The sequence below is a fragment of the Heloderma suspectum genome, chromosome 2, assembly GCF_057233095.1.
Source record: "Heloderma suspectum isolate Gila_16-S chromosome 2, 16-S_ref, whole genome shotgun sequence".
NCBI classification, from domain to species: Eukaryota; Metazoa; Chordata; class Lepidosauria; order Squamata; family Helodermatidae; genus Heloderma; species Heloderma suspectum.
The window spans coordinates 51,629,722-51,657,332 of record NC_139459.1 but is presented as its reverse complement, the minus strand read 5'-3'; the positions used below and the strand labels follow the sequence as shown (position 1 = coordinate 51,657,332).

The following is a 27,611-nucleotide window of genomic DNA, read 5'->3' as shown; positions in this document are numbered from 1 at the left end:
ATAACTACATAAAATCAGGCTGTTTTTCCCCCCAACAGCAGCACATTTAGAATCTACGTGAGATCTGAAAAATCTCTTAGAAGCAAAGAATTATGATGAACATTCTAATATCTTCATACAAATATATCACCATGACATGGGATTTCTGCAGCTAGTAAAATCACACTATTGCTGTACAAAAGTTATACACTATCTAGACAAAGTTTTATATGGGTTGGCAAATAAAGAGGAGTGCACAGGAGATAGAAGTGACTAGTCTCATGGCTAATCTAGAGAAGCTTCCTTTTTCACATTTTTCACCTAAAGTCTGGAGACATTGTCCTAAAGATATTTATCCCCAAGGGGCTTCTTGACATGTTGCCTCGAGTCAAAATTTCTCTCCTATAGACTGAGTGCTGCTGTTAAGGTTACAGCATGGCATGGGCAAGGTGAAGTAGTTGTGTCATTCAAGGCACTACCCAATAGCTAATTATGACATATATGTAACTACATTACAGATGTCACTCCTAATCTCAACAATCCTGTTAGAAAGAAATCCCATTCCTTGCCCTACTGCCCTAAACATCACAGTTGGAATGCTTAGGAAAAGAAATATTAACCAAAACAGAGGTGCTTCCTTGAAAGACTATGTCTGTATTCCACATAATAAATGAACACTACCTCAAGTTTGTTGTGCTACAAAGTCATTGTGCAGAAAGGCCTTTATAGTAAAATTTTTATTTAGCTTGATTATCTTAATACATTCTTCAGCTTATAATCACCATTTGGCTGTTTAAATACAGAAGCGAGTAATGAAACAGAAGGAGAGTTGGTTATACCAGATGCCTGAGTTTCCTGCAAAGGTGGAACAGTTGAATATTCAGAGATACTGGAATTAGGCACAGGACCAGTTGGGCTCATCATCCTTTCCAATGCCTGTGCTAACAAACAAAAGTAATAGAATTTTAATATCACAATTCTAACATATATATCCCACACATGCACACACAGTGGTATGAGAGGTATTCATATCCCTAACAGTTCTCAAGTTAGGTTTAAGATGGATCACGCCTAGTTTCATTTTAATCAGAGGTGCAACATCTTATTTTTCTTATCTATATAATTCAAAGTTGGGAGCTGGTTGGTCATCCCTTTTTGACTGCTTTCCCATTGCCTAATTCTCATGAAACACACTTCACTGGAAAGCTCTTGACATGAAGATTCCATGAATGACAACAGCTTTCACTGTAATTAAAAGTCGGGCATTTATGTATGTCCATAAAGCTTTTAGTGAGGCAGCTGTACGTGCTAATGTGGGCAAGACCATTCTGTGTCCCAAGAACGAGCACTGTGACTACATCAACCAGATGGCACTGGACAGAACGGAACGCAAGGGAAGGATCTACTTGAGCGCAGACAAAGTTACTGGCAATGATGCCAGATGCAATGTGCAATACCCCTCGGAGTTCCTAAATACTCTCAACCCAAGTGGTTTGCCACCAAGCAAGTTGACTCTGAAGAAGGGTGCTGTGATCATCCTGCTAAAGAACCTGGACAAGACTCACGGTCTTATCAATGGCACAAGGTTCATCATGCTTGCCACACACAACAACTGTCTGCATCAGGAAGCCCTCACTGGACAGGCTAACGGCAAGCAGATCTTCCTGCCAAGGATCAGCCTTGCACCTTCTGACACATCTCTCCTCTTCCAATTCCAGCATCACCAGTTCCCCATTTGTCTGGCCTTTGCTATTAGCATCAACAAGAGCCATGGACAGAATGTGGATCAAGTTGGCATCTGCCTGCCTACACCTGTTTTCTGCCATGGACAACTCTACATGGCCATGAGTTGTGTGCACTCATTGGCAAACCTCAAGATTCAAGTTGTTGAAGGACCAGAACAAGGACGTTACAGTGACCGCCCTGGAATATACACCAAGAACATTGTATTTAAGGATGTTTTGTAAGGATAAAAGATGTAACACTTTGGTTCAATTAATGCAGTTAGCTAAGTTAAACCTTTCATTAGATGTTATTTTTCTCCACAAACTGTGTTTGTGGGTAACCAACTGGTTTAACTGATTAAAAAAAAAACCCTTCTAATCAACTAAAACATATATTTACTATAAAAAAATAATATACTAAAGACTATCTTAGAAAAGGTATGCATTTCTGTATAAGAGATGAGTAAATGCCTCTTTTCCTACAGTAGAGGAGGGTATCCTAGTCTGGGTTACTCCTCCCACTTGCTCTAGAAGACAGGGCCAAATTTGCATAAAGTTGAAGTCACCTTACCTATGTGGGAGAGCACCTCCCAGTTTTGGTCCTGCCTAGCTCTGGAAAGCCGGGCATCAGCAGAGCTCCACTTGCAAACTACTTTTATATAGTATACGACCTTCTTTTCTCTATCCTCCCTTTTGTCTGGAGAACCTCCCAGTATCAGTTGGGTCATGCGGTCCCTTAGACACGGAGACAGCCCCACGCTGTCTACTGATACCTCAGAAGAGTTGCCAGAGGATTGCGGAAGGCGCAAGTCAGGAAGCATCTGTCTTTGCTCCTGGTCCCTCAGGAGGAGTGAAGACTGCTCATATGAGTGGTGAGAGCACCACTGTTTCAAAGAACCCATCCGAGTCCTTGGGCGGCTATGAAGGCAGGTTTAAGGTTCTGTGTAGCAGGAGATATTGGCTACGCGCTTAGTTCTCCCATCATTGGGGCATAAAGTGCAGGACTCAGTCTCCCCTTTGGTGAGTACTGAGGCTCCCTCGGCTTCTCCACTTCCCCCAGTTATAAACTCAGCGCTTCATCCTGAGTTTAGTTGCTGGATTTGCCAAATTTTAATTAAAGAAATTAGACCAGCGGCAGAGAGGGGGAAACAGGTTGAAAATCAACCTCAAGAAAATTTACTCCAAGAACGTTTACCACAGGAAAGGCAGGAAACCCAGCCTCAAACTGCTTAGATCAGCCATCCGCTATTTTAGCAGTCTCAGGGGGAAAAGGCAGGAACTTCCATTTCCTAGTTTGTCTGCCATTACAAGCTGAATACCTTTGCTTCTGCCAAAGTGTCCTTCCACAGGCTGGTTCTGCAGCAGATGGTCTCTACTTAAACTGGATAGCAGCGAGAGGCCCGTCCTAAGAAAGTACTCCTCAGGAATGTCTCAGACTAAGATACCCTCCTCCATTGTAGGAAAATGGAATGCTGGAGTTAACACTGAAGGTTCCCTTCCTACAGTGGATGGAGGATATCCTACCCACCTAGGTGAGATATTATGTCTTGCTGCTGGGAGGGAAATGATTATTTCAGTTCATTGACAGTTTTTACTCAAGTTATTTAGAGGTTAAACTCATGAGGAGTACCTTTCTGTCTTCCTCCTCTATCTGTTATTCTTGCTGGTTTTTTCCTGTTAAACTATTTGATGATAATATTTTTGCTTTTTGAGCTATTTTATTTCTGAAACCAGGAGGTTTCTGGGATGCTCTCTCACACAGGTAAGGTGACTTCAACTTTATGCAGATTTGGCCCTGCCCTCTGGAGCAAGTGGAAGCAGCAACCGAGACTAACATACTCTCAACTCCATTGTAGAAAAGGAACCTTCACATTAAGGTCAACATTCCATTTCATGACACCTATGCAAAATACAGACATGCAACACCTAAACGCTAGGAAAGTGTGTGTCTTACTTCAGAACTTTTATTTTTAGACATATGCAAATGTGTGTTTATTAAGTGGATTTATATCCTGTCTTTTTTCATAATGGAATTCAAGGCACCATAGATAGCACTTCCAGGCACTGACGAGACTGAAACCTGTTGGAACAAAATGGCTGCATCATGACCCCTCAGACAATCCTGTGACCAATTAATTGACTAAAACTTATATGATGAACGGATTAAGATATCTTTAATTGTGTGACAATCTTATTTTTAACCATGTCTGCATAGCTATTGAGAAAGGGCTGGAGTTTAGTGGTAGAGCATGTGCTTTGCATGCAGAGGGTTCCAGGGAAAGGGTCCTTTCAGAACAGCCCCACCTTTGTGGAATTCTGTTCTAGTGGAGGTACATAAGGCCTCATCATTGCAGGTCTTTAAACAGGTCCATTTGTTTACTATCATTTTCTTTAAAATAAGGATTGTATCAGATTGCTGTATACATGATATAGTTTTGGCTGTAATTATTTTATTGTTTTTACTGTACTATTTGGGTTCAATTCCTGGCATCTCCAGGTAGAGCTAAGAAAGAATCCTGCCTGAAAACCTGGAGAGCTGCTGCCAGTGAGCGTCGACAATACTGGGCTAGATGGTCTGACTCGGTATGAGGCAGCTTCTTATATACCTGTTTTAGGTGTCACTGCTGTCTCTAATTAGTTACTAATGTTATTACTATGATGTTTTATGGTTTTAAAAACGTATTGTTTATACACTGCAAATGTGTATACTGGAAACGGCCTTAGGAGGGTTTTATCCTAAAAGGCGGCTTACAAATATTTTTTTTAAAGTAAAATTAAATTCATGGAAGGCAGTTCTATTTGTAACTATTAGCCATGATAACTGAAAACATTCATACTTTTTCAGAGCCCTGTGCTTTACCCTGCTCCTTCCTGATGTTTGTGCCTTGGACCACATGTATAGCTCAACATGTGTAGGCCCTATCAGCATAATCATACAAGTTTTGTGGTGTACAGGTCACATGAATAAGGAAGGGCCCATGCCCTAAGGGCTCTACACATGCAGGCCACTAAGGAAAGTGAGGTCAACGGCACCAGCATCAGGCAGTTATGGCACAATCCTGATTGTATCCAGTGGGATGGCGGGGGAGAGAAGAACATCTACATGGACTTAACCTGATTTGCATGTCACGGCAGCAATTCCTGGGTTGTTTAACTCAGGAATTGTAGGGATGAGCTTGTTATTTCCAGTTTTACTTAACAGCCCAGGAACCCAAGTTGTTTCATGATGGCAAACCTGGAAACTCTGAGTTGTTTATGGGTTAAACAATCCAGAGTTAACCCAACAATTGCCTATGGTTTGCCCAGGAGTTAAACAACCCAGAGTTTATGGGTTTGCAAGTCACAAAACCCGTTCCTGGGTCGTTAATTAAAAGTGGAAACAGTGACCACATGGCTCTTTTGCTCCACTCATTCCCACAATTCCTGGGTTAAACAACCCAGGAACTGCCACCATGAAGCACGAATCGGGTCAACATCTCTTTATGAGAAGCTCGGCAGATTCTGGCCCTTCTTGGGAAAATTCTCGACGACCCAGTTGGCCACTGTAAGAGTCAGAATACTAAACCAGATATAGATATATATATATATACACACACACACACACACACACACACACACATATACATACATACATACACACACACACATATGTTGTTGTTGTTCAGTCGTTCAGTCGTGTCCGACTCTTCGTGACCCCATGGACCATAGCACGCCAGGCCTTCCTGTCCTGCGCTCTCTCCCGGAGCGTGCTCAAGTTCATATTCATTGCATCCATGATGCTATCTAGCCATCTCATCCTCTGCCGTCCCCTTCTCCTTTTGCCTTCAGTCTTTCCCAGCATCAGGGTCTTTTCCAGGGAGTTTTCTCTTCGCATTAGGTGGCCAAAATATTGGAGCTTCAGCTTCATTATCTGTCCTTCCAATGAGCAGTCAGGGTTGATTTCCTTTAGGATGGACTGATTTGACCTCCTTGCAGTCCAGGGGACTCGTAAGAGTCTTCTCCAGCACCACAGTTCGAAAGCATCAATTCTTCGGCGCTCAGCCTTCCTTATGGTCCAGCTCTCACATCCATACATTACTACTGGGAAAACCATAGCTTTGATTAGACGGACCTTTGTCGGCAAGGTGATGTCTCTGCTTCTTACTATGCTGTCTAGGCTGGCCATAGCTTTCCTCCCAAGGAGCAAGCGTCTTTTAATTTCATGGCTACAGCCACCGTCTGCGGTGATCTTGGAGCCCAAGAAAGTAAAATCTGTCACTGCTTCCATTTCTTCCCCTTCTATATGCCAGGAAGTTATGGGGCCAGATGCCATGATCTTAGTTTTTTTAATGTTGAGTTTCAAACCAGCTTTTGCACTCTCCTCTTTCACCCTCAACAAGAGGCTCTTGAGATCCTCTTCGCTTTCTGCCATTAGGGTGGTATCGTCTGCATATCGGAGGTTGTTGATAATTCTCCCAGCAATCTTAATTCCGACCTCTGATTCATCCAACCCGGCGTTTCTCATGATGTACTCTGCATATAAGTTAAATAAGCAGGGTGACAATATGCAGCCTTGTCGTACTCCTTTCCCAATTTTGAACCACTCGGTTGTTCCATGTCTGGTTCTTACTGTTGCTTCTTGACCCTCGTACAGGTTTCTCAGGAGACAGGTAAGGTGGTCTGGTACTCCCATCACTTTAAGAATTTGCCAGAGTTTGTTGTGATCCACACAATCAAAGGCTTTAGCGTAGTCAATGAAGCAGAAATAGACGTTTTTCTGGAATTCTCTTGCTTTCTCCATGATGCAGCGAATGTTGGCGATTTGATCTCTAGTTCCTCTGCCTCTTCGAAACCCAGCTTGTACTTCCGGTAGTTCTCGGTTCGCATACTGCTGAAGCCTAGCTTGTAGGATTTTGAGCATCATCTTGCTGGCATGTGAAATGAGCGCAATTGTACAGTAGTCTGAACACTCTTTGGCGTTGCCCTTCTTTGGAATTGGAATGTAAACTGACCTTTTCCAGTCTTGTGGCCACTGTTGAGTGTTCCAGATTTGTTGGCATATTGAATGCAGCACTTTAACAGCATCATCTTTTAGGATTTTAAATAGCTCGGCTGGAATACTGTCATCTCCGCTAGCTTTGTTGTTACTAATGCTTCCTAAGGCCCACTTGACTTCACTCTCTAGGATGTCCGGCTCAAGTTCAGTGACCGCACTATCATGGCTATCAGGGACATTCAGATCTTTCCTGTATAGTTCTTCTGTGTATTCTTGCCACCTCTTCTTAATCTCATCTGCTTCTGTTAGGTCCCCGCCTTCTTTGTCCTTTATCATGCCCGTCTTTGCACAAAACGTTCCCTTGAGATCTCCGATTTTCTTGAAGAGATCTCTAGTCTTTCCCATTCTGTTGTTTTCCTCGATTTCTTTGCATTGTTCATTTAAGAAGGCCTTCTTGTCTCTCCTTGCTATTCTCTGGAACTCTGCATTCAGTTGGGTATATCTTCCCCTTTCTCCCTTGCTTTTCGCTTCCCTTCTTTCCTCAGCTACTTGTAAAGCCGCATCAGACAGCCACTTTGCTTTCTTGCATTTCTTTTTCTTTGGGATGGATTGAGTTGCTGCCTCCTGAACAATGTTACGGACCTCCGTCCATAGTTCCTCAGGCACTCTGTCTATCAGGTCTAATCCCTTAAATCTATTCCTCACCTCCACTGTATATTCATCAGGGATATGATTTAGGTCATACCTGAACGGTTTAGTGGTTTTCCCGACGTTCTTCAATTTAAGCCGAAATTTTGCAAGAAGCAGCTCATGATCTGAGCCACAGTCAGCTCCAGGTCTTGTTTTTACTGACTGTATGGAGCTTCTCCATCTTTGGCTGCAAAGGACATAATCAATCTGATTTTGATATTGACCATCTGGTGACGTCCATGTGTAGAGTCGCCTCTTGTGCTGTTGGAAAAGAGTGTTTGCCATGATCAGCATGTTCTCTTGGCAAAACTCTATTAGCTTTTGTCCTGCTTCATTTTGTACACCAAGGCCATGCCTGCCTGTTATCCCGATGATTTCTTGACTTCCTACTTTAGCATTCCAATCCCCTATGATGAAGAGGACATCTTTTTTTGGTGTTAGTTCTAGAAGGTGTTGTAGGTCTTCATAGAACCGATCAACCTCAGCTTCTTCGGCCTCAGTGGTTGGGGCATAGACTTGAATTACTGTGATGTTGAATGGTTTGCCTTGGATTCGTACTGAGATCATTCTATCATTTTTAAGATTGTACCCCAGTACTGCTTTTCCCACCCTTTTGTTGACTATGAGTGCTACTCCATTTCTTCTAAGGGATTCTTGCCCACAATAGTAGATATGATGGTCACCTGAATTAAATTCGCCCATGCCTGTCCATTTTAGTTCGCTGATTCCCAAGATGTCGATGTTCAATCTTGCCATCTCATGTTTGACCACCTCCAGCTTACCTTGATTCATTGATCTGACATTCCAGGTTCCTAAACAATATTGTTCTTTACAGCATCGGATTTTCTTTTCACCACCAGACACATCCACAGCTGAGTGTCCTTTTGGGTTTGGCCCAGCCGCTTCACTCTTTCTGGCGCTACTTGGAAATACCCTCTTCTCTTCCCCAGTAGCATATTGGACACCTTCCGACCTGAGGGGCTCATCTTCCGGCGTCATATCTTTTAGCCTTGTGATACGTTCCATGGGGTTTTCTTGGCAAGAATACTGGAGTGGGTTGCCATTTCCTTCTCCAGTGGACCACATTTTGTCAGAACTCTCTGCCATGACCTGTCCGTCTTGGGTGGCCCTGCACAGCATAGCTTATGGCTTCACTGAGTTACGCAAGCCCCTTCGCCACAACAAGGCAGTGATCCATGAAGGGGACACACACATATACACAGTCTTATCAAGCAAAATAATTCATAATGTTCTAATAGCCACTGTAAGCAACATAAAAATCACGCTGTACAGACATTTAAAAAATGATCTGTTTTTAATCGGAACATATGAAAGTAGCTACTGTTAACGACTGACCTAAAAGGTTTTCATATCTACTACAAATTAATGTTTCAGATCATGACTTATAACGGAAATGTTGTTCATACTGGGAAGACTTATTCCAACATCCAGAAACTATTCTAGTTACCTTTTCTGTTTCTTCTAATTCTCTCCAATTAATTTTTTACCTTTGTTAATGGACTCATAGCAGCTTATACAGACTCTTGCTTCTTTATCCAAATACTGGAGTTTGCATTTTCGATTGCAACAGGAGGTACAAAAAACCTAGACTCATATAGAAGATAAATTAAGATTTCATAAATATCTATCTGAATCTAGCAAGAGATTAAAATCATACTACTAATTACACAACACACAAACAAGTGGAGGAATTGGCACTAGATAAGAAACCTTATAGTTTTAATACCAGATATTCAAAGTAAATTTATGCAACACTGATAACTTACAATAAATAAACTCTACAACACAACACTGACACCTAGTGGAGAATGAACATGAACTTTAGAAAAATCAGCACACCTTACATTTATATTGAACACGTTACACCTAATTCACAATTATTGTTAATAAGAATGACTGATTTTTAAAAACTGAAATTTAGAAGAAATGGAAACCCAAGCATACTCTGCCTCGTTTTAACTTTTGAACCATTCTGAATCACTGTAGTATACTATGTAGACTGGCAGACTTTGATGACGTTACCTGGGTTCAAATCCCTATTCAGCCCTGAAAGCTCACTGGGTGACACTGGACCAGCCATTATTTCTCAATCTAACCACAGAGAGTTGTTCTGAGGATAAAGTGGGATAGCACCATGTATGCCAACCTAAGCCACTTAGTGGAAAAGTAGAATACCATTTGTTAAAAAAAACCCTCTTCTCCTCCATCTTCATTCCTGGACTCAGGGTGAAAGCAGGGGTGGATAACTGCAAGCCTACAGCAGGTTCTTGTCCAGTCTGTGCCCCCTTATCTTCAGCTGCACCCCCATTTCCTCCTGGAGCTTAAGCAAGCTGCTTGATCAAAAACAGAGACCTCTCTGTCCCTGGTCAGGGAGTTCAATTGGCTTCTATGCTGGCTAGGGAAGGAGAGGCTGCTGCTAGAAGAACAGATTATATTGTTACTCTGTCAATAGCCTGCTGCATTTCCATGCTGGGCAGCGAGAAAGAAAAGCTTCTTTTTCCCTGTCCAGAACAAAAGTTAAACGAACTACCTGAACAAGGATAGCATGATCTCTCTGTCACTGGATGGGTGTGAGAAAGGGTGACGGTGATCCTCTTAAGATCAACAATACCCACCCCTTCTTTCTCCCCCTCTATATTCTTGAGAGAGAGAGAGAGAGAAAACACATGAACGTGTTTATGTGGGGTGGATTTCACTCCACCCATCACCAGCATGCCATTCCCGAAACATTACCCAGAGGGAATATGGTCCTGGGTAGAAAAAAGGTTTCCTAACCCTATTCTCCCCTTCATGGATCACTGCATTGTTGTGGCGAAGGGGCTTGCGTAACTCAGTGAAGCCATAACCTATGCCGTGCAGGGCCACCTAAGACGGACAGGTCATGGCGGAGAGTTCTGACAAAATGTGGTCCACTGGAGAAGGAAATGGCAACCCACTCCAGTATTCTTGCCAAGAAAACCCCATGGAACGTATCACAAGGCTAAAAGAGATGATGCCGAAAGACGAGCCCCTCAGGTCGGAAGGTGTCCAATATACTACTGGGGAAGAGCAGAGGGTATTTCCAGGTAGCGCCAGAAAGAGTGAGGCGGCTGGGCCAAAGCCGAAAGGACACTCAGCTGTGGATGAGTCTGGTGGTGAAAAGAAAATCCGATGCTGTAAAGAACAATATTGTTTAGGAACCTGGAATGTCAGATCAATGAATCAAGGTAAGCTGGAGGTGGTCAAACATGAGATGGCAAGATTGAACATCAACATCTTGGGAATCAGCGAACTAAAATGGACAGGCATGGGCGAATTTAATTCAGGTGACCATTATATCTACTACTGTGGGCAAGAATCCCTTAGAAGAAATGGAGTAGCACTCATAGTCAATAAAAGGGTGGGAAAAACAGTACTGGGGTACAATCTCAAAAACGATAGAATGATCTCAGTACGAATCCAAGGCAAGCCATTCCACATCACAGTAATTCAAGTATATGCCCCAACCACTGAGGCCGAAGAAGCTGAGGTTGATCGGTTCTATGAAGACCTACAACACCTTCTAGAACTAACACCAAAAAAAGATGTCCTCTTCATCATAGAGGATTGGAATGCTAAAGTAGGAAGTCAAGAAATCACTGGGACAACAGGCAAGCATGGCCTTGGTGTACAAAATGAAGCAGGACAAAGGCTAATAGAGTTTTGCCAAGAGAACATGCTGATCATGGCAAACACTCTTTTCCAACAGCACAAGAGGCGACTCTACACATGGACGTCACCAGATGGTCAATATCGAAATCAGATTGATTATGTCCTTTGCAGCCAAAGATGGAGAAGCTCTATACAGTCAGTAAAAACAAGACCTGGAGCTGACTGTGGCTCAGATCATGAGCTTCTTATTGCAAAATTTCGGCTTAAATTGAAGAACGTAGGGAAAACCACTAAACCATTCAGGTATGACCTAAATCATATCCCTGATGAATATACAGTGGAGGTGAGGAATAGATTTAAGGGATTAGAACTGATAGACAGAGTGCCTGAGGAACTATGGACAGAGGTCCGTAACAATGTTCAGGCGGCAACAACTCAATCCATCCCAAAGAAAAAGAAATGCAAGAAAGCAAAGTGGCTGTCTGATGAGGCCTTACAAGTAGCTGAGGAAAGAAGGGAAGCGAAAAGCAAGGGAGAAAGGGGAAGATATATCCAACTGAATGCAGAGTTCCAGAGAATAGCAAGAGAGACAAGAAGGCCTTCTTAAATGAACAATGCAAAGAAATCGAGGAAAACAACAGAATGGGAAAGACTAGAGATCTCTTCAAGAAAATCGGAGATCTCAAGGGAACGTTTTGTGCAAAGACGGGCATGATAAAGGACAAAGAAGGCGGGGACCTAACAGAAGCAGATGAGATTAAGAAGAGGTGGAAAGAATACACAGAAGAACTATACAGGAAAGATCTGAATGTCCCTGATAGCCATGATAGTGCGGTCACTGAACTTGAGCTGGACATCCTAGAGAGTGAAATCAAGTGGGCCTTAGGAAGCATTACTAACAACAAAGCTAGCGGAGATGACAGTATTCCAGCTGAGCTTTTTAAAATCCTAAAAGATGATGCTGTGAAAGTGCTGCACTCAATATGCCAACACATTTGGAACACTCAACAGTGGCCGCAAGACTGGAAAAGGTCAGTTTACATTCTGATTCCAAAGAAGGGCAACGCCAAAGAGTGTTCAAACTACCGTACAATTGCGCTCATTTCACATGCCAGCAAGGTGATGCTCAAAATCCTACAAGCTAGGCTTCAGCAGTATGCGAACTGAGAACTACTGGAAGTACAAGCGGGGTTTCGAAGAGGCAGACGAGCTAGAGATCAAATCACCAACATTCGCTGCATCATGGAGAAAGCAAGAGAATTCCAGAAAAACATCTATTTCTGCTTCACTGACTACGCTAAAGCCTTTGATTGTGTGGATCACAAAAAAATGTGGCAAATTCTTAAAGAGATGGGAGTACCAGACCACTTTACCTGTCTCCTGAGAAACCTGTACGAGGGTCAAGAAGCAACAGTAAGAACCAGACATGGAACAACCGAGTGGTTCAAAATTGGGAAAAGAGTACGACAAGGCTGCATATTGTCACCCTGCTTATTTAACTTATATGCAGAGTACATCATGAGAAACGCCGGGTTGGATGAATCACAGGTCGGAATTACGATTGCCGGGAGAATTATCAACAACCTCAGATATGCAGACGATACCACTCTAATGGCAGAAAGCGAAGAGGATCTCAAGAGCCTCTTGTTGAGGGTGAAAGTGGAGAGTGCAAAAGCTGGTTTGAAACTCAACATTAAAAAAACTAAGATCATGGCATCTGGCCCCATCACTTCCTGGCATATAGAAGGGGAAGAAGTGGAAGCAGTGACAGATTTTATTTTCTTGGGCTCCAAGATCACAGCAGACGGTGACTGTAGCCATGAAATTAAGACGCTTGCTCTTTGGGAGGAAAGCTATGGCAAACCTAGACAGCATAGTGAGAAGCAGAGACATCACCTTGCCGACAAAGGTCCGTCTAATCAAAGCTATGGTTTTCCCAGTAGTAATGTATGGCTGTGAGAGCTGAACTATAAGGAAGGCTGAGCGCTGAAGAATCGATGCTTTTGAACTAAGGTGCTGGAGAAGACTCTTACGAGTCCCCTGGACTGCAAGGAGGTCAAATCAGTCCATCCTAAAGGAAATCAACCCTGACTGCTCATTGGAAGGACAGATACTGAAGTTGAAGCTCAAATATCTTGGCCACCTAATGCGAAGAGAAAAAGTCACTGGAAAAGACCCTGATGCTGGGAAAGACTGAAGGCAAAAGGAGAAGGGGACGGCAGAGGATGAGATGGCTAGACAGCCTCACCGATGCAATGAATATGAACTTGAGCACACTCCAGGAGAGAGGCAGCAGAGGACAGGAAGGCCTGGCGTGCTATGATTCATGGGGTCACGAAGAGTCGGACATGACTTAATGACTGAACAACAACAAACTCTATTCTAGGGCTTATTTTGAGCTAGGGCATACCTAGGATCCACATATCTTATCAAAACTATTGAACTGCCTGAAGCAAGTACAGAGTGCCTACCAAATACCACACCATCTTTCATACACCTGTAATTTCAGCATAGTATTACTAAGTCTCAGGAAGAGACCTGCAGGCAGACTTGAATCTCCTTTCATTTTGAGCACTCTGCTCAATTGTCATCCAAGCTTATCTTTGGAAAAAAATCTTCTTCCTTTAGCAAGTATAGCCCTATTTTTCACCACTGCTTGCCTGGCTTTTCCAGACACAAGCTAAGAAAGAAGGGAGATGAATGCCAGTCTATGGCTCCCTTTCCAATTGGCTTTTCATATACGTCAGACAGAAAAAAGACAGATCAGACGGAGCTTAGAGATGGCAGCTTTCACTCTCCAGCACAATCTGGCCTCCAGGTCTAATTTTAGAGACTTCAGTGGGCAGCAGGTACTTGGACTTATGCATCCTGCTTTTGATAACCATTCCCCTTTGCAAATTGTAGATTGTATTCAACCCTTAATAATGATCTAAAATGCAGATTTAGACCACCTTCTTTTCTTAACTAGAATCAACAAGATGTATTATTTGTTCAGTAACTAGGAACTGAAGTATTTTGTCTACTTCATTGAACTTTAAATGAATAAAATTTCTGGCTGATGATAATTAACATTTAATATTGCTTGCTTACACCCTGACTAAGGCCAATTTTAATGGGGGTGAGAGAAGGACTGTTAGCAAAGTTTAACTCTAGATGAAAAATAAATCCCTTCTTCCCAACTACTAAGATGGAGAGTCTACGCGTGTCTGCATGGTAACAAAAATTAGTTTATATTACTTACCTTCCCACAAGCACGACAATGGTGTCTCCTTTTTGTAAATGTGAATTTGGCTTGACAATTCATGCAGTTTGGTGCTTCTGAATCAGGAACCCAGGATGGCTTCTGTCCAAGGACTATAGCCTGTTCCACTACTTTAGTAGGTTCTGAGATTATGCCTCCTTTGCCTTCCAAGGAGCTTTGTGTATTGGCATTATTATAAGTGAATTTTGAATCAGAACGAATGTTATCATCTGAGACATGGGTATTTGGGATTGTGGAATTTATCACTTGAGGTTCAACTGTATTTGGACTACTAAACTCAGAACAGATTTTGGCTTTTGGTGGAAGGTTTAGCAACTGTTTAGGCCTTGCACCTCCACTATGTATCATCTGTTGGCTGTTTATAACATCTGAAATTTCATTTCCGGTTTTATTTATCTGATCTGCAGTCTCTTGCTGAACCTGCCATGTGCATTTTTCCACTAGAATCCCTGAACTAGATTCAGGATTGGATATCATACAGTTGAGATCGACAGAAGCTTCTGTGTTCTTAAATTCCATTTCTGCTTGCAAACTATCACTTCTGGTGTTCAGTTTGTTAGCTCCTATTAAGCTGTCATTAATCACATCAGTTTCCAACAGTCCATCATCTGTGTCTTCTTTCAGAGGCTTTGAATTATTTGCTTCAAGACAATGTGCAGACAAGAAGGCATCAAGCTCAGCATCACTAATTAGCATATCACTTCCAATAATGTCTTCGTCCACAGCTAGATCAACTAAAGCTCTGTCACCAATATCAGTGGACAAAACATTGTTGTGCGTTTCAATATTTGGAGCCGAAGAGGAACTTAAAGTAGCAGAAGAGTCTTGGTGCTGGAAAGATTCACATTTAGTAACAACACTATCAAAACTCACCTTCTCCTTATCTGTAAAAGAAGGTTTTCCTAGCCAGCATTGGCTGGTTTTGTTTAGAATCTCATCCTGTTCAGAAGGTTCTTTTCTTTCAAACAATTCCCCTTTAGGAAGGCCACTCTCCTGTTTTTCTGTGTCTGCAGTTATGTCACTAACAACGTCTACTGCTTCACTCTGTGCAATCTTTCCATTTGTGTCATCAGTTGTAACCAACGACCCACACATAGAAACAGCAAGTGGAAGACAGGACAGTGAAGTCTGTACATCTTCAGAGATCTCTGGTGTTGAAACTATGTTGAAAGTTGTATTGGTATTCTGTTCTGGACTAGAGAGTTTTTCCTCAGTACTATGTCCTTTATCTAATACCAGCATATTCTCATTTTGAGAATTCTCTTTAGGCAATATTAAGCTGTTTTTATTCAATTCATACATCTTTGGTAGGTTAGAAGCTTCAGATTCAATCAAAATTTCTTTTGAAATGGTTTGCTTGCCACTTTCTTCATGTATCATTTGACCTTTTGCACTATTTTCATCCACTAATGGGAGCTTTTCACACGTTGACTCATTTTTGGAACTGTGTACAATTGATGTTAGTTGAGTTACCAAAACCGGTATCCCATCAAGGCCTGTACCTTGTTCTATCTGGTCAAATATTTCATTCTTATTCAAAGTTTCTGTCTTTTCTTGATTCCCACAAGAGTCCACTACATTTGCTTCAGAAGGGTTGCCTGTCTTTAGTGCCAGTTGACTCTGTTTTTCAGCTGCACTATATTCTATATTGAACAGTGCTGTATCTCCATCAGTCTGTTGCTGTGTACCAGAATCAGCACTACAATCAACTGAGGAATTACTAGCTGTGGCTGGAACAGATGCTATATCAAAGCCAGTAAGAGAAAGACTACACTGGGGGTCACCTGGCCGCAACTTCTGAATGCACTCTGAATTACTTTTTGCGTGGCTCAAATTACCTGTGTCACTGATGAGATCACAGACAGGTATACTGCATCGCCCCAGGCCAGAAGGCTGATTTTTAACTGAAGAACCACCATCCACCATAGACAGAAGATCTAACCCAGTGACATTTTTCTCATTCTGTTCAGAGTTCAGTTGTTCAAAATTTGCTACATTTGTAGTCTGAGTGGACAATGAGAGTTCATCTGATGCAGTACAACTAATATTTTCTTGCACATTTGGTCCCAAGAAATTTGACTGCTGGTAATCTAATTCTGAAGAAAGTACATGGTGTTTAGAATCATGCGGATTTAGATTTCTGTTGTTTTCAAGTTCATCTAAACAAAAGATCAAAGTCAAATTGGTTAGAACTTCACAACACTCCCCTATCACACACAGTTTTCTGAAATCATCAAAACACAAGAAACATTTAATTAATAAAATGCCATTTTTTGCCTATCTTCTTTCTTTTCCTCTCATTTCCCCCTGCCTCCTCACTGTCTATTTTAGACACCTCCTTGGGAGCAGGGAAATGATGTGGCATATGCAACTCTGTAAAGCACCATGCATGCCAACAGTCTGGTATACATTAATAGATTTTATCTACTTTTAAGTATGCTGCTCACACACACAAAATGGAGGCACAAAATGAACTAACCTGTACTCCGTTCAAATTCATCCAGTAGTTTGTCCAAGTCAGAGACTGCTGCTTTAAAGTAAGTGTCCATTCTAAAATCTGATCTGTAGTGAGTTTTCTCCTCTTGTGCCTGTGCAAACAAGAATGAATTAAGCAGGGGCAGGCAAAAAGGTAGATTAGGATCTACTGGTAGATCATGAGTGATTTGCAGTAGATCAGAATTATTTCTGGCAACAGTTAAAAAGAGTCAGTTTGCTTTTCTGAACAAGGCTACTGTAAAGAAGAAAGCTTGGGAGAAAGGACTAGAAATAAGTTCTGAACCTAAAAATGTGTTCCAGGGCATGTGTTCAGATGCACCCTATTCCTTAATTCTAAATGGATGTCAACTACCACCCCGAGGCACTATTTTGCATCAGGCTTCAGTCACAGACCTTGGGATTCTAATAGAACACAGGTAGATAGATCCACATGGTTCAACAACAACAAAAGTAGATCTTGCAAATCCAAAGTCTGCCAACCTGAATTAAAGGGAAAGTTTTAAGAACATATCACTTAATTATTATTTTCATTGTATAGAGGTCATATTGCATATTTTCATAATTTTTCAAATAGGTTTTGCTTAGTTCCTTGAACACCATAGAAATATAGGCTCCAAATCATATAAAACAGCAAAATTCTCTGAATATCTATCCTTATGTAGCCAAAATGGCACAATACACACACAAGAAGATATCAGACAGCTTGGGAGATACCCATGATATGCAGCAGTACAAAAATTCTTTAGGAACACTATAAGGGGGAGAACCCACCCAACCACCCCAAACCCCAGCCCAGTGAGGACTGAACATACTCAGTGGGCATAAAATGCTGGCTGACTGTTGGAGAGGAAAAATGGAAAACCGGAGCAAGGGTAAGGGGGACAGAATGGAGTGGCTGGAAAGCTGATCGGGAGGACTCACACTGCAATATTTTATTGCAGGTCCCACTAATCATATCAGGGGTCTTAATTTTTTAACTGTAACCTCATCCTGGTAATCCAGGATAAAAGCAAAGAAGAACTGTTCAGTGAATTGTTCACGTTTACAGAAACTTTTCTTAATATTATTTAAAGTTACCAGTGTTATAATAATCCATTACTCCTTTTTAAAAAAGTTAAATATCATTGTTTTACAGCAACCAAAGTTCACAATTCTGCTCACTATGGTGTTCCACCGCCTCGGGCAGGTGCAACAAACCTGAACCTTCCTCCTGACCTTGGAGCTGGATTGGGGTCAGGTTATCATCCCCACAGTCCTGTTCTTTTTAGGTGCTCTAAGTGCCTTAGAAATGCAACATAACAGGCCCCAACTTTCTATGGACCACATTTAACCAGTAAAAGTGACCAAATGCCTAGCCCTACCCCAGCAGCAGCAGCAGAACACAAAACAGCAGTTGTGTGTTTATGAACAATACTTTGACCTATGGTTGCAAGATTACTTCGTAGCTCTACACTAATATAGAATCCAATAGTGTATTAAGGTTGTAATTCTTATTGTAAAATTTGCGTAAGGGTATAATATTATATACTTTTTTGGTTCTAAAGGAATATTGTCAAATTCCAGTGATATGGGGTGGAAATTTTTGAGCAGAATTTTCTACTTTTTAGGAATGCATTGTTCCATAAAATTAATTACTAACATGATGAACACAAGTCAAATTGGAAAATTGGAATGGGGACAATGCTAGTCAAATCTAAAATCAAATTTTATAATTAACTATCTGCAGAAAGCACATATTAATGCACACAGCACTTAGGCATGCTAAAATTAATATGTTCATGGTTTTCAGTGCCTTCATTTTCCCCCTCAGGAAAATGTAAGGGGAGGGTACACTGTTCATCACAGTCATATTGTACAATATTTACAGTATCCAATAAAAATAATTTTCAAGTAAAGCACTGAATTTGTTTGAATAAAATATTTAAAACACACTGTGCACTCCTCCCACCTATCAAATTTTTCTGTTCAACTGTGTTTGGCCATTGGAACAGATTTTCTGGTATTTATTCAACACCAAATATTAACATGACAAACATTTAGTAAACAACATTTAAACAATCAGCTCTCCATCCATTTAGGGCAATAAAAACATTTCTGGAAAATTTTCTAATACAAATCCTACATTGTATCAACTCAATGAACCATGTTATCAGACATGTCTAGGTTGGAGACACTGACTAATTGTGACAATAGACTCTAAAGTGTAATGTCACTTTTCTGAGACAATCTCAGTTTTTACACCCCATGTAAGAAGTGTTCATTAAGACTCTAAAATAGTCTGGATAGCTTGCCAAGACTTGGTGCTGTGACATCCCTCCATCTGCAGAAGGAAATTCTGTCACTGAAAGGTGAAAGAAATTCTATCCTTTATAAGGGAGAGGAGAAGTGAAGAATCTTGTGACTTAGGATCATCAGCTATCACTGTCTCTTTACTGGCCAGTTTCATAGATCCACCCCAAACGTCTACCAAGCTGAGACTATTTTTGTCTTCCAAGAATGAGTCAAGTAAGCAGTAGATTCTTGTATATTCGTCTTAGATATGCCTGAAATTATGCTGTTTCCAATACTACTTGGTTTGTCTCTGGGTGGTTAAAAGCCCTGGTCAACCTACATATCCTTTCCTAGATGCTCAACCCCCATTACACCTAATACAGAGGATCAATAGGTGGCAGGTTAGAAAACAAAGAATTAAACAAGGAAGGTCTCAGCCAGTTTCTGATGGATTATGGACCTCCAGAAAGCCACATCTATATGTGTTTACAGAAAAGGATAGCAACAGCAACGAGAATTTATCTCCAGAGAGGTATTTGTGTGAATGTTCAAACACGTAAGCCACTCTGGAAGCCTTTGTAGCTGAACAACAAGGGGGGGGAGTAAATAAATTTTAATTTGCGTGGACGTAACAACCAGGATAATTGTGTGGATGTAACTAGAATAATGTCATGTTTTTGTGGTGGAAAAAATGTCCCCGTTCCCTAGGAGCCCCAGCAACTGGCTAAGCAGCCAAGTGCTTGAGATGTTACTAGTCCTAGCATGAGGGCTGCCTCAAGTGTATCAAATCACTTATTTACTGGCCTGATTTAAACATTACAAAAAGGCTTTTTGGTGACCTCTTACTGGCAATGCTTGAAGCATACAGAAAAGCACAGATTTTGGTGTAATAAATACACTCCAAGGCGCCATCAACTTCACTTATCATGTAATTATTTTCCTACATACGTTTGGCTGAAGGAAAAGCAAATACTACTGCTATCACATGTGAAGAACACTGTAGTCATTGGTATTTTAACCTTGCGCCAGATCACCCTGCACACTCCTTGACATCACAGACCTTCAGTTCCCAATGGTTTTCTGCAAAGATTACTAGTTCGGCTCCAAACTATAAAAGGCAGGCGCGGACAAAACTTCTGAAGATTTTTTAACGCACTGGATTATTCCAACCAAGCCCACGGGGAGCGGGCAAAGTGGTGTGCGTGCGTGTGGAAAATGTTTAGAAACCCAATCCCTCCAGGCGTCTGACGGACTAGATTTATTGCAGGCAGGAAGCTGGAGCCCAGAACTCTTAAGAACACACACACAAAAAAAAAATACAAAAGGAAGAAAAAGACTGCAGATGAAGTAAGAAGGATAGGGGAACTGACTCCGGTGGGAGACGGACAGGACGCCCCGGGGTAGCTCTCTCTCTCCTTCACAGGCACCACAGAAGACCGCAGAATCCCAAACCGGGCGTCTCTTTTCTGCCCACCCTTGTCCCCAAACAGGGTGGCACTTTCACCCTCGCCCCCCAGGAGAGAAATGTGGGGAGGAGGGCAGGCACCAACCGGGGCTCCATCACTGCTAGGCGGCGACCGAAGGAGAAGCCAGGGCGACTCCTCTGTCTTGCTCGCTTCCCCGGGATCCAAGCCGTGGCGTTCCTCTCTCGCAGAATACCGGAGGAAAGAAGGCAGGGGGAAGAGACCGACATACAGTCGTGACACGGTCGTGACACAGCTCTCCCCCCCCCCGTTATATATGAAGCTGAGGGGCAAAAAGGGGGGGTACTGGACTCTCTTTTAAGGCCGACGACTCGAGCAGCCACGCCCCCTCCCTAGCCCGCACCAGGAAGCAAGAGCGATTCAAAACAACCCCCACCTTGGCCCGGGCTCGCCTCACCTCATGGGCGCTGGCTCCGAATAATTCAACCCAGCCCCGCCTCGAAGCGCGACGGCGGCCGCGGCACTTTGTTCCCAGACTTTTGTCTTTTCCCGAGGAGGGTCTCCTCCTTCAGGTCTTCTCACGCATGCGCGCAGGGAGAGCGTTCTCCGTCTGCCTGTCTCCCTCCCTCCAACCCGGAGGAGGCGTCTGCTACCAATCTGCTGGATGGATCCATGTGCGCCTGCGCAGTTGCTATGCTGGTTTCGTCGTCTTCTCTCCCCCCCCCCCCCACTACTACTACTCCTGCCAGGAGCGAGGGTCAAAGTATCGTAATTCTCAGGCAGGAGCGGAGGGCGAGGCGTGCAGGGCGTGGAGTAAGTTTAACTTGGAGCCGCGCCTGGTTTTGTATAAACAGATAAGAGGATGTGCTTTTCTCCTCCTGCTCACCTAATTCTTTGCGAAAACCGTGTTTTACGGGGTTGCAGAGGAAGAAATCTGGGGCTATTTCGTTTTGTCCGTCGCCGTTACCCAGCAATGGAATAACAAGCTTTAATTTTTCAAAATAATAATAATAATAAAAAAAATAAAAACCTGGAGCCAATGTGAGAGGAGTGGAGAGAAATAAGGAGGTGTGATTTGTTGTGAGTTTTTGTTTCTTTCATTTGTTGGTGCTCGGAAAGTTTGTGTATGGAATTCGGAATGCGTATGGAGGTATTATTGTGAAGGTAAAAAGGTAACGGTGCCCCAACCAGTCGTGTCCGACTCTAGGGTGCGGTGCTCATCTCCATTTCTAAGCCGAAGAGCCAGCGCTGCCCGAAGACGCTTCCGTGGCCATGTGGCCGGCATGACTGAACACCGAGGTGCATGTGCAAAATAGACTTACTCGCTACTGAAAAACCACAGCTGCCCACGGAAATCCCTCTTTGAGGGCAAAGTGGCCTCAATCTGAAGTTAATTTATGAAATTATGAAAGCATTTTCTGCTGAAAATGGCACTCAGTTATTAGCTTCTAAGTTAGAAAGGGTATGACACAGTTCTGGGCCATATTAGAAAATATTATAAAATACGGCCCGTTGCCCGAACCAGGCACAAGAGCATAGCTTTGTGGAGGTTGTATAGCGTGTTATGGCACCCCCATATAATCATTTGTAACTGGTCAATTTGGTTGGGCTCACTTTGAAGTTAGTGTTCCGGGCTATTTTCCAGTATATAGACTACTTCCTGGAACAGGTATCCAAACGTGATTTCTGCGGAAATTCTGTGATTTATTGCATCCCTCCTACACACAGTCATGTGTGACTGGTGAATTTGGCTGATCTGGCTCCCTTGGAAGCGGCCGTTCCAGTCCGTTTTTCAAGAATGCAGACTATTGCACAGGACGGGTATCTGAACGTGGTTTCTGTGGAAGTTTTCTATTTATTTATTTTTATTTATTTATTTCATTTCTATACCGCCCAATAGCCGAAGCTCTCTGGGCGGTTCACAAAAACTAAAACCAAACAACACACAATAAAACAATTTAAAATATATAGAACATTAAAACCACAATATAACAATACAACCACAATAAAACCTAGCAGCAGTACAGGAGTTTAAAATACAGATTTAAAACAGCAAAGATAAAAATTTAGAAAGCTAAAATGCCTGGGAAAATAAAAAGGTCTTCACCTGGCGCCGAAAGGAGTACAATGTAGGCGCCAGGCGAACCTCACTAGGGAGCTCATTCCAGAGCCGGGGTGCCACAACAGAAAAAGCCCTCCTCCTAGTAGCCACCTGCCTTACTTCCTTCGGCAGGGGCTCACGGAGAAGGGCCGCTGATGATGATCTTAAGGTCCGGGCAGGCACATATGGGAGGAGGCGATCCTTCAGGTAACCTGGCCCCAAGCCGTTAAGGGCTTTAAATGTTAACACCAGCACTTTGAATCGGGCCCGGAAATGGACTGGCAGCCAGTGCAGCTGGAAAAGTACTGGCGTAATATGAGCTCGCAGGCCAGTCCCTGTTAACAATCTTGCTGCCCTATTTTGGACCAGCTGAAGTTTCCGGACCGTTTTCAAAGGCAGCCCCACGTATAACGCATTGCAGTAATCCAGACAAGAAGTTATCAGAGCATGGATAACTGTAGCTAGGCTATCTCTGTCCAGATAAGGGCGTAGTTGGTATACCAGCCTAAGCTGATAAAAAGTGCTCCGTGCCACTGAGTTCACCTGTGCCTCAAGTGACAGTTCTGGATCCAAGAGCACCCCCAAACTACAAACCTGATCCTTTAGGGGGAGTGCAACCCCCTCCAGAACAGGTTGAATATCACCTAGCCGGGCAGACGAACCACCCACTAACAGTACCTCCGTCTTGTCTGGATTGAGTTTCAGTTTATTAGCCCTCATCCAGTCCATTACCGTGCCCAGGCACTGGTTCAGAACAGCCACTGCCTCACCCGGTTTTGATGAGAAAGAGAGGTAGAGCTGGGTGTCATCCGCATATTGATGGCACCTCAGCCCACACCTCCGGATAACCTCCCCCAGCGGTTTCATGTAGATGTTAAACAGCATGGGGGATAAAATAGAGCCCTGTGGAACCCCATGGCACAATTGCCATGGCACAGAGCAATAATCCCCCAGCACCACCTTCTGGAATCGGCCATCCAAGTAGGAGCGGAACCACTGTAGTGCAGTGCCTCCAACTCCCAACCCAGACAACCTATCCAGAAGGATACCATGGTCGATGGTATCGAAAGCCGCTGAGAGGTCCAGGAGAATCAACAGGGTCGCACTCCCCCTGTCCCTCTCCCGGCAGAGGTCATCCCACAGGGCGACCAAGGCAGTTTCCATTCCAAAACCAGGCCTGAAGCCCGATTGAAATGGATCTAGATAATCCGTTTCATTCAAGAGTGCCTGGAGCTGTCCTACAACCACCCGCTCAAGCACCTTGCCCAGGAAGGGGATGTTGGCCACTGGCCTATAATTGTTAACGTCCTCTGGGTCCAGGTTAGGCTTTTTCAGGAGTGGTCTAATTACTGCCTCTTTTAAAGCAGCAGGCACCACTCCCTCTCTCAAGGAGGAATTTACAACCTCCTGGACCCAGCCGGACAACCCCTCCTTGTTTGATTTAATAAGCCATGAAGGGCAAGGGTCAAGCACACAAGTGGTCGATCGGACTTGGCCAAGCACCTTGTTTGCATCCTCAGGCCTCAGTAACTGAAACTCATCCAATAAAACTGGACCAGACGGTGCTCTGAACGCCTCTACCAATGGAACTGCATTAATGGTTGTGTCCAATTCATGACGAATCTGAGCGACTTTATCCTCAAAGTGCCGCGCAAACTCGTCACAGCGTGCTACCGAGGGTTCCACCGTCTCTCTCCCTGGCCCAGAATGTAACAGGCCGCGAACCACTCGGAAAAGCTCCGCCGGACGACACTGAGAGGATGCAATGCTGGTGGAAAAGAACTGCCTCTTTGCCACCCTCACCGCCACAGAGTAGGCTCGATAGTGGGCTCTTCCCTGTGTTCGGTCAGACTCAGCACAAGTTTCCCTCCACCTGCGTTCTAGCCGTCTCCCCTCTTGCTTCATTGCCCTCAGCTCAGGTGTATACCAAGGAGCTGGCCGGGCTCTGCTCAGAGGGAGAGGGCGCTTGGGTGCGATCGTGTCAACCGCCTGAGTCATCTCTGCATTCCACAGAGCGACCTGGGCTTCGACAGGAGCACCAGCCATACCAGCAGGAAAATCCCCCAGAGCCCTCTGGAATCCATCGGAATCCATTAATCTCCGGGGGCGGACCATTTTAATAGGTCCCCCACCCTTGCAGAGGGGAAAGGGCGCCAGAAGTCTAAACCTCAGCAGGAAGTGATCTGACCATGACAAAGGGACAGATGTTAATTCCTCTACTTTCAGATCACCATCCTCCTGCCCAGTCGAGAAAACCAGATCAAGCGTGTGTCCTTTTATATGCGTTGGGCCGATGACATGTTGGGACAGCCCCATGGTTGTCATGGCGGCCATGAAGTCCTGAGCCGCCCCGGATACAGTGGCCTCGGCATGGAAGTTGAGATCCCCCAGGACCATCATCCTGGGGGTCCTCAACACCAAGTCCGAGACCACCTCCGTCAGCTCAGGCAGGGAGTCTGATGGGCAGCGGGGTGGGCGGTACACCAACAGAATCCCTAATCTGTCCCGGGTACCCAACACAAGGTACAGACACTCAAGATCTGCACTCGAATGAGCAGGAAGCCTGGAGAGGGAGATTGAATTCCTATAGACCATGGCAACCCCCCCTCCCCGACCCTCAAGTCGGTGTTGGTGCTGCACTGAGCACCCAGGAGGGCACAGCTGGGAGAGAGTGACCCCTCCCAGTTCCCCCACCCAGGTCTCAGTAATACATGCCAGGTCAGCCCCCTCATCCACAATCAAATCATGGATGAGGGAGGTCTTATTTTGGGCCGACCTGGCATTCAGCAGCAGCACCACCAGACCCGAGGGCAGACTGGTAAGGCTGCCAGGAACCATCAGGTTGGGGGAAGAACCAGAAGAGGGGACAGCTGTAAGGTGTCTAGCCCCTCTTCTCCTCAGCTGGCCTGATTTCTAGCTTATTGTATCCCTCCCATGAAGGAGAGCTACAATAAGCCACAGAACAGATATATGTGACTGATGAATTTGCTTGATTTGGATCACTTTAAAGTTGCTGTTCAGGACTGTGTTTCGAGAATGTCGACTATTGCCCAGATTGGATATTAGAACATGGTTTCTGTGGAAGTTTTGTGGCTCATTGCATCCCTCCCATACTGTCACACGTGACTGGTGAATTTGGTTGATTTGGCTCATTTGGAAGTGACTGTTTCCGTTCTGTTATGCATGTGTTCTGGGCATTAAGGGGTTAATAATATTATATTTCAAGCGTTTCCTAAAAGATTGTTCTCAGTATCTCTAATACATGCCATAGTGTTTGGTGCTTTTCTTTTTTTCTTTTTAATAAAGAGCCGTTCTGGCCTGTTCTGTTCTGACTTTTACACCATCCCAATAGTAAAGCATCAATGATCATGTCTAAACAGTTGTGTCTAAAACCTAGTGTAAATACCTAGGAGGATTCCTGACATTTGTACAAGTTGGGTATGTAGCTGTGTGACTATATCCCTTTGCACTCTGAAGTGTAAAAATATGAAGACAAAAATCAGATTGCAATGTTGTGTTTCCTTAAGGCAATTAACAGTTCTTCAGTTTTTGAAACCTCCCAGTCCATTTCCAGTCCCAACATAATGTGCTGGTTTGAACCTTTAAAGACATAAATGGTTTCAGTGTGTTGCCTGAAACATAATAACTGCAAGTTGTTTCACATATGTAGCTACCTGAACTGTAAGATCTTTCTCAGAGGCCCTACACTGAGTGCCCCCACCAAATGAAGCAAAGTAGGTGACTACTAGAGAGGAACCCATTTTGATATTAGCACCTCACTTATGGAACAGCCTTCCCAGAGAAGTTTGCCTGGCACTATCCTTGTGGTCTTTTTGATGCCAGGTAAAGACTTTTCTGTTCACTCAGGCCTTTAAATAACTCCTGTAATCTGGGCCTTTCAGTTTGTAAATCAGTGTATTTCATTTGCTGTGTGTTTCTTGTATTTTATGTTTTTTAATAGTTTTATGTTCTGTTTTGTGATCTAAATTGTTTTGGTTTCAGGGGGTATATTGTAAGCTTCTCAGAGAGGACTTTATGTTATGGGGTGGCATACAAACGTTGTAAGCAAATAAATACTAACTACATACTCCCATTCTTTTCTCTATACTCAGTTATCGAAGCAGAGAATAATGTTTTGTTCTTAATAAATCTATATTTCTTAATGGTAACCATTATATCTTTCTCTAAACATTTGCAAGTGAACTGCTCTATGATCTAGTCTAATTCCTTTTCTGGTATGTTAACAGTGCAGTCGTATGCATGTGTATTGAGAAGTAAGCCCTGTTGAACTCAATAGGACTTACCTGGGAGTAAGTGTCTATATAAGATTGCATACCTAATCGACTAAAGGCACAATCCTAAGCATGTTTAGACAGAAAAAGGTCCTACAGCTCCCAGCTATGCTGTCTGGGGAATGCTGGGAGTTGTAGGACATTTTTTCTGTCTAAACGTACATAGGATTGTGCCCTAAGGCTGCAATCCTATATATACTTACCTGGGAGTAAGTCCTATTGAACTCAGTGGGGCTCACTTCTGAGTAGACATTCATAGGATCACACTGATGGCAGTACTTTACCCCAACAAAATATAGATCTTGAACATCTGTTCCCCATCACTTCTCAGACATAGTAATTACTTAGATTTCTCCAGCTAGTACTTTCAAGATCTTTACGGAATATCATCAGGATCAATATCCTTGAACTTATTCAGTTGAAACAGTCTTTTACATGTACTTTTATTTTCCTGGCCCGAGCTTCCTTCGGATGATTCTTGTTATTGATGGTATTGCTGATTGTCTCCTGGTGGGCAATTTTAAATAGTGGTCATTTCAGGCATATTTATTTATTTCGTATCCAGATCAAACTTTGCTCTGCCAAAATGTAGCCACCGCCACAGCTTTATCATTAGCTTGCTGTAGATGGACAACAGTACAAGACTCCGGCAGTAATTGACACACCATCAGATGCACTGGGTCTTGGATTTCTGCACATTTACATATTAAATGTATTATCGTCAGCCAGCAGCCCCCACTTAAATA

The 27,611-nt window shown here is 43.3% G+C and overlaps 1 protein-coding gene across 5 annotated transcripts in view; it reads right to left on the bottom strand.

Annotated features, from left to right (window-relative positions):
* ZFYVE16 (zinc finger FYVE-type containing 16) overlaps positions 1–21,144 on the bottom strand; it is a 43,153-nt gene extending 22,009 nt beyond the window's left edge. For 2 of the 5 annotated variants that reach the window (XR_014787640.1, XM_084833559.1), the window contains exons 1-5: positions 20,930–21,084; positions 16,761–16,869; positions 14,261–16,440; positions 8,877–8,973; positions 819–920 (exon numbers count right to left, since the gene is read on the bottom strand). Coding sequence is in view for 4 of the 5 variants with exons in the window: in XM_084833559.1 (XP_084689685.1) it covers positions 819–920; positions 8,877–8,973; positions 14,261–16,440; positions 16,761–16,830 (2,449 nt within the window). In the remaining variant the exon portion in view is untranslated. Of the gene's footprint in view, positions 1–818; positions 921–8,876; positions 8,974–14,260; positions 16,441–16,760; positions 16,870–20,598 lie in introns of all 5 variants that reach the window. The other 3 variants (XM_084833556.1, XM_084833558.1, XM_084833557.1) reach the window with 3 other exon arrangements.
* Between the last annotated feature and the right edge of the window lie 6,467 nt (positions 21,145–27,611).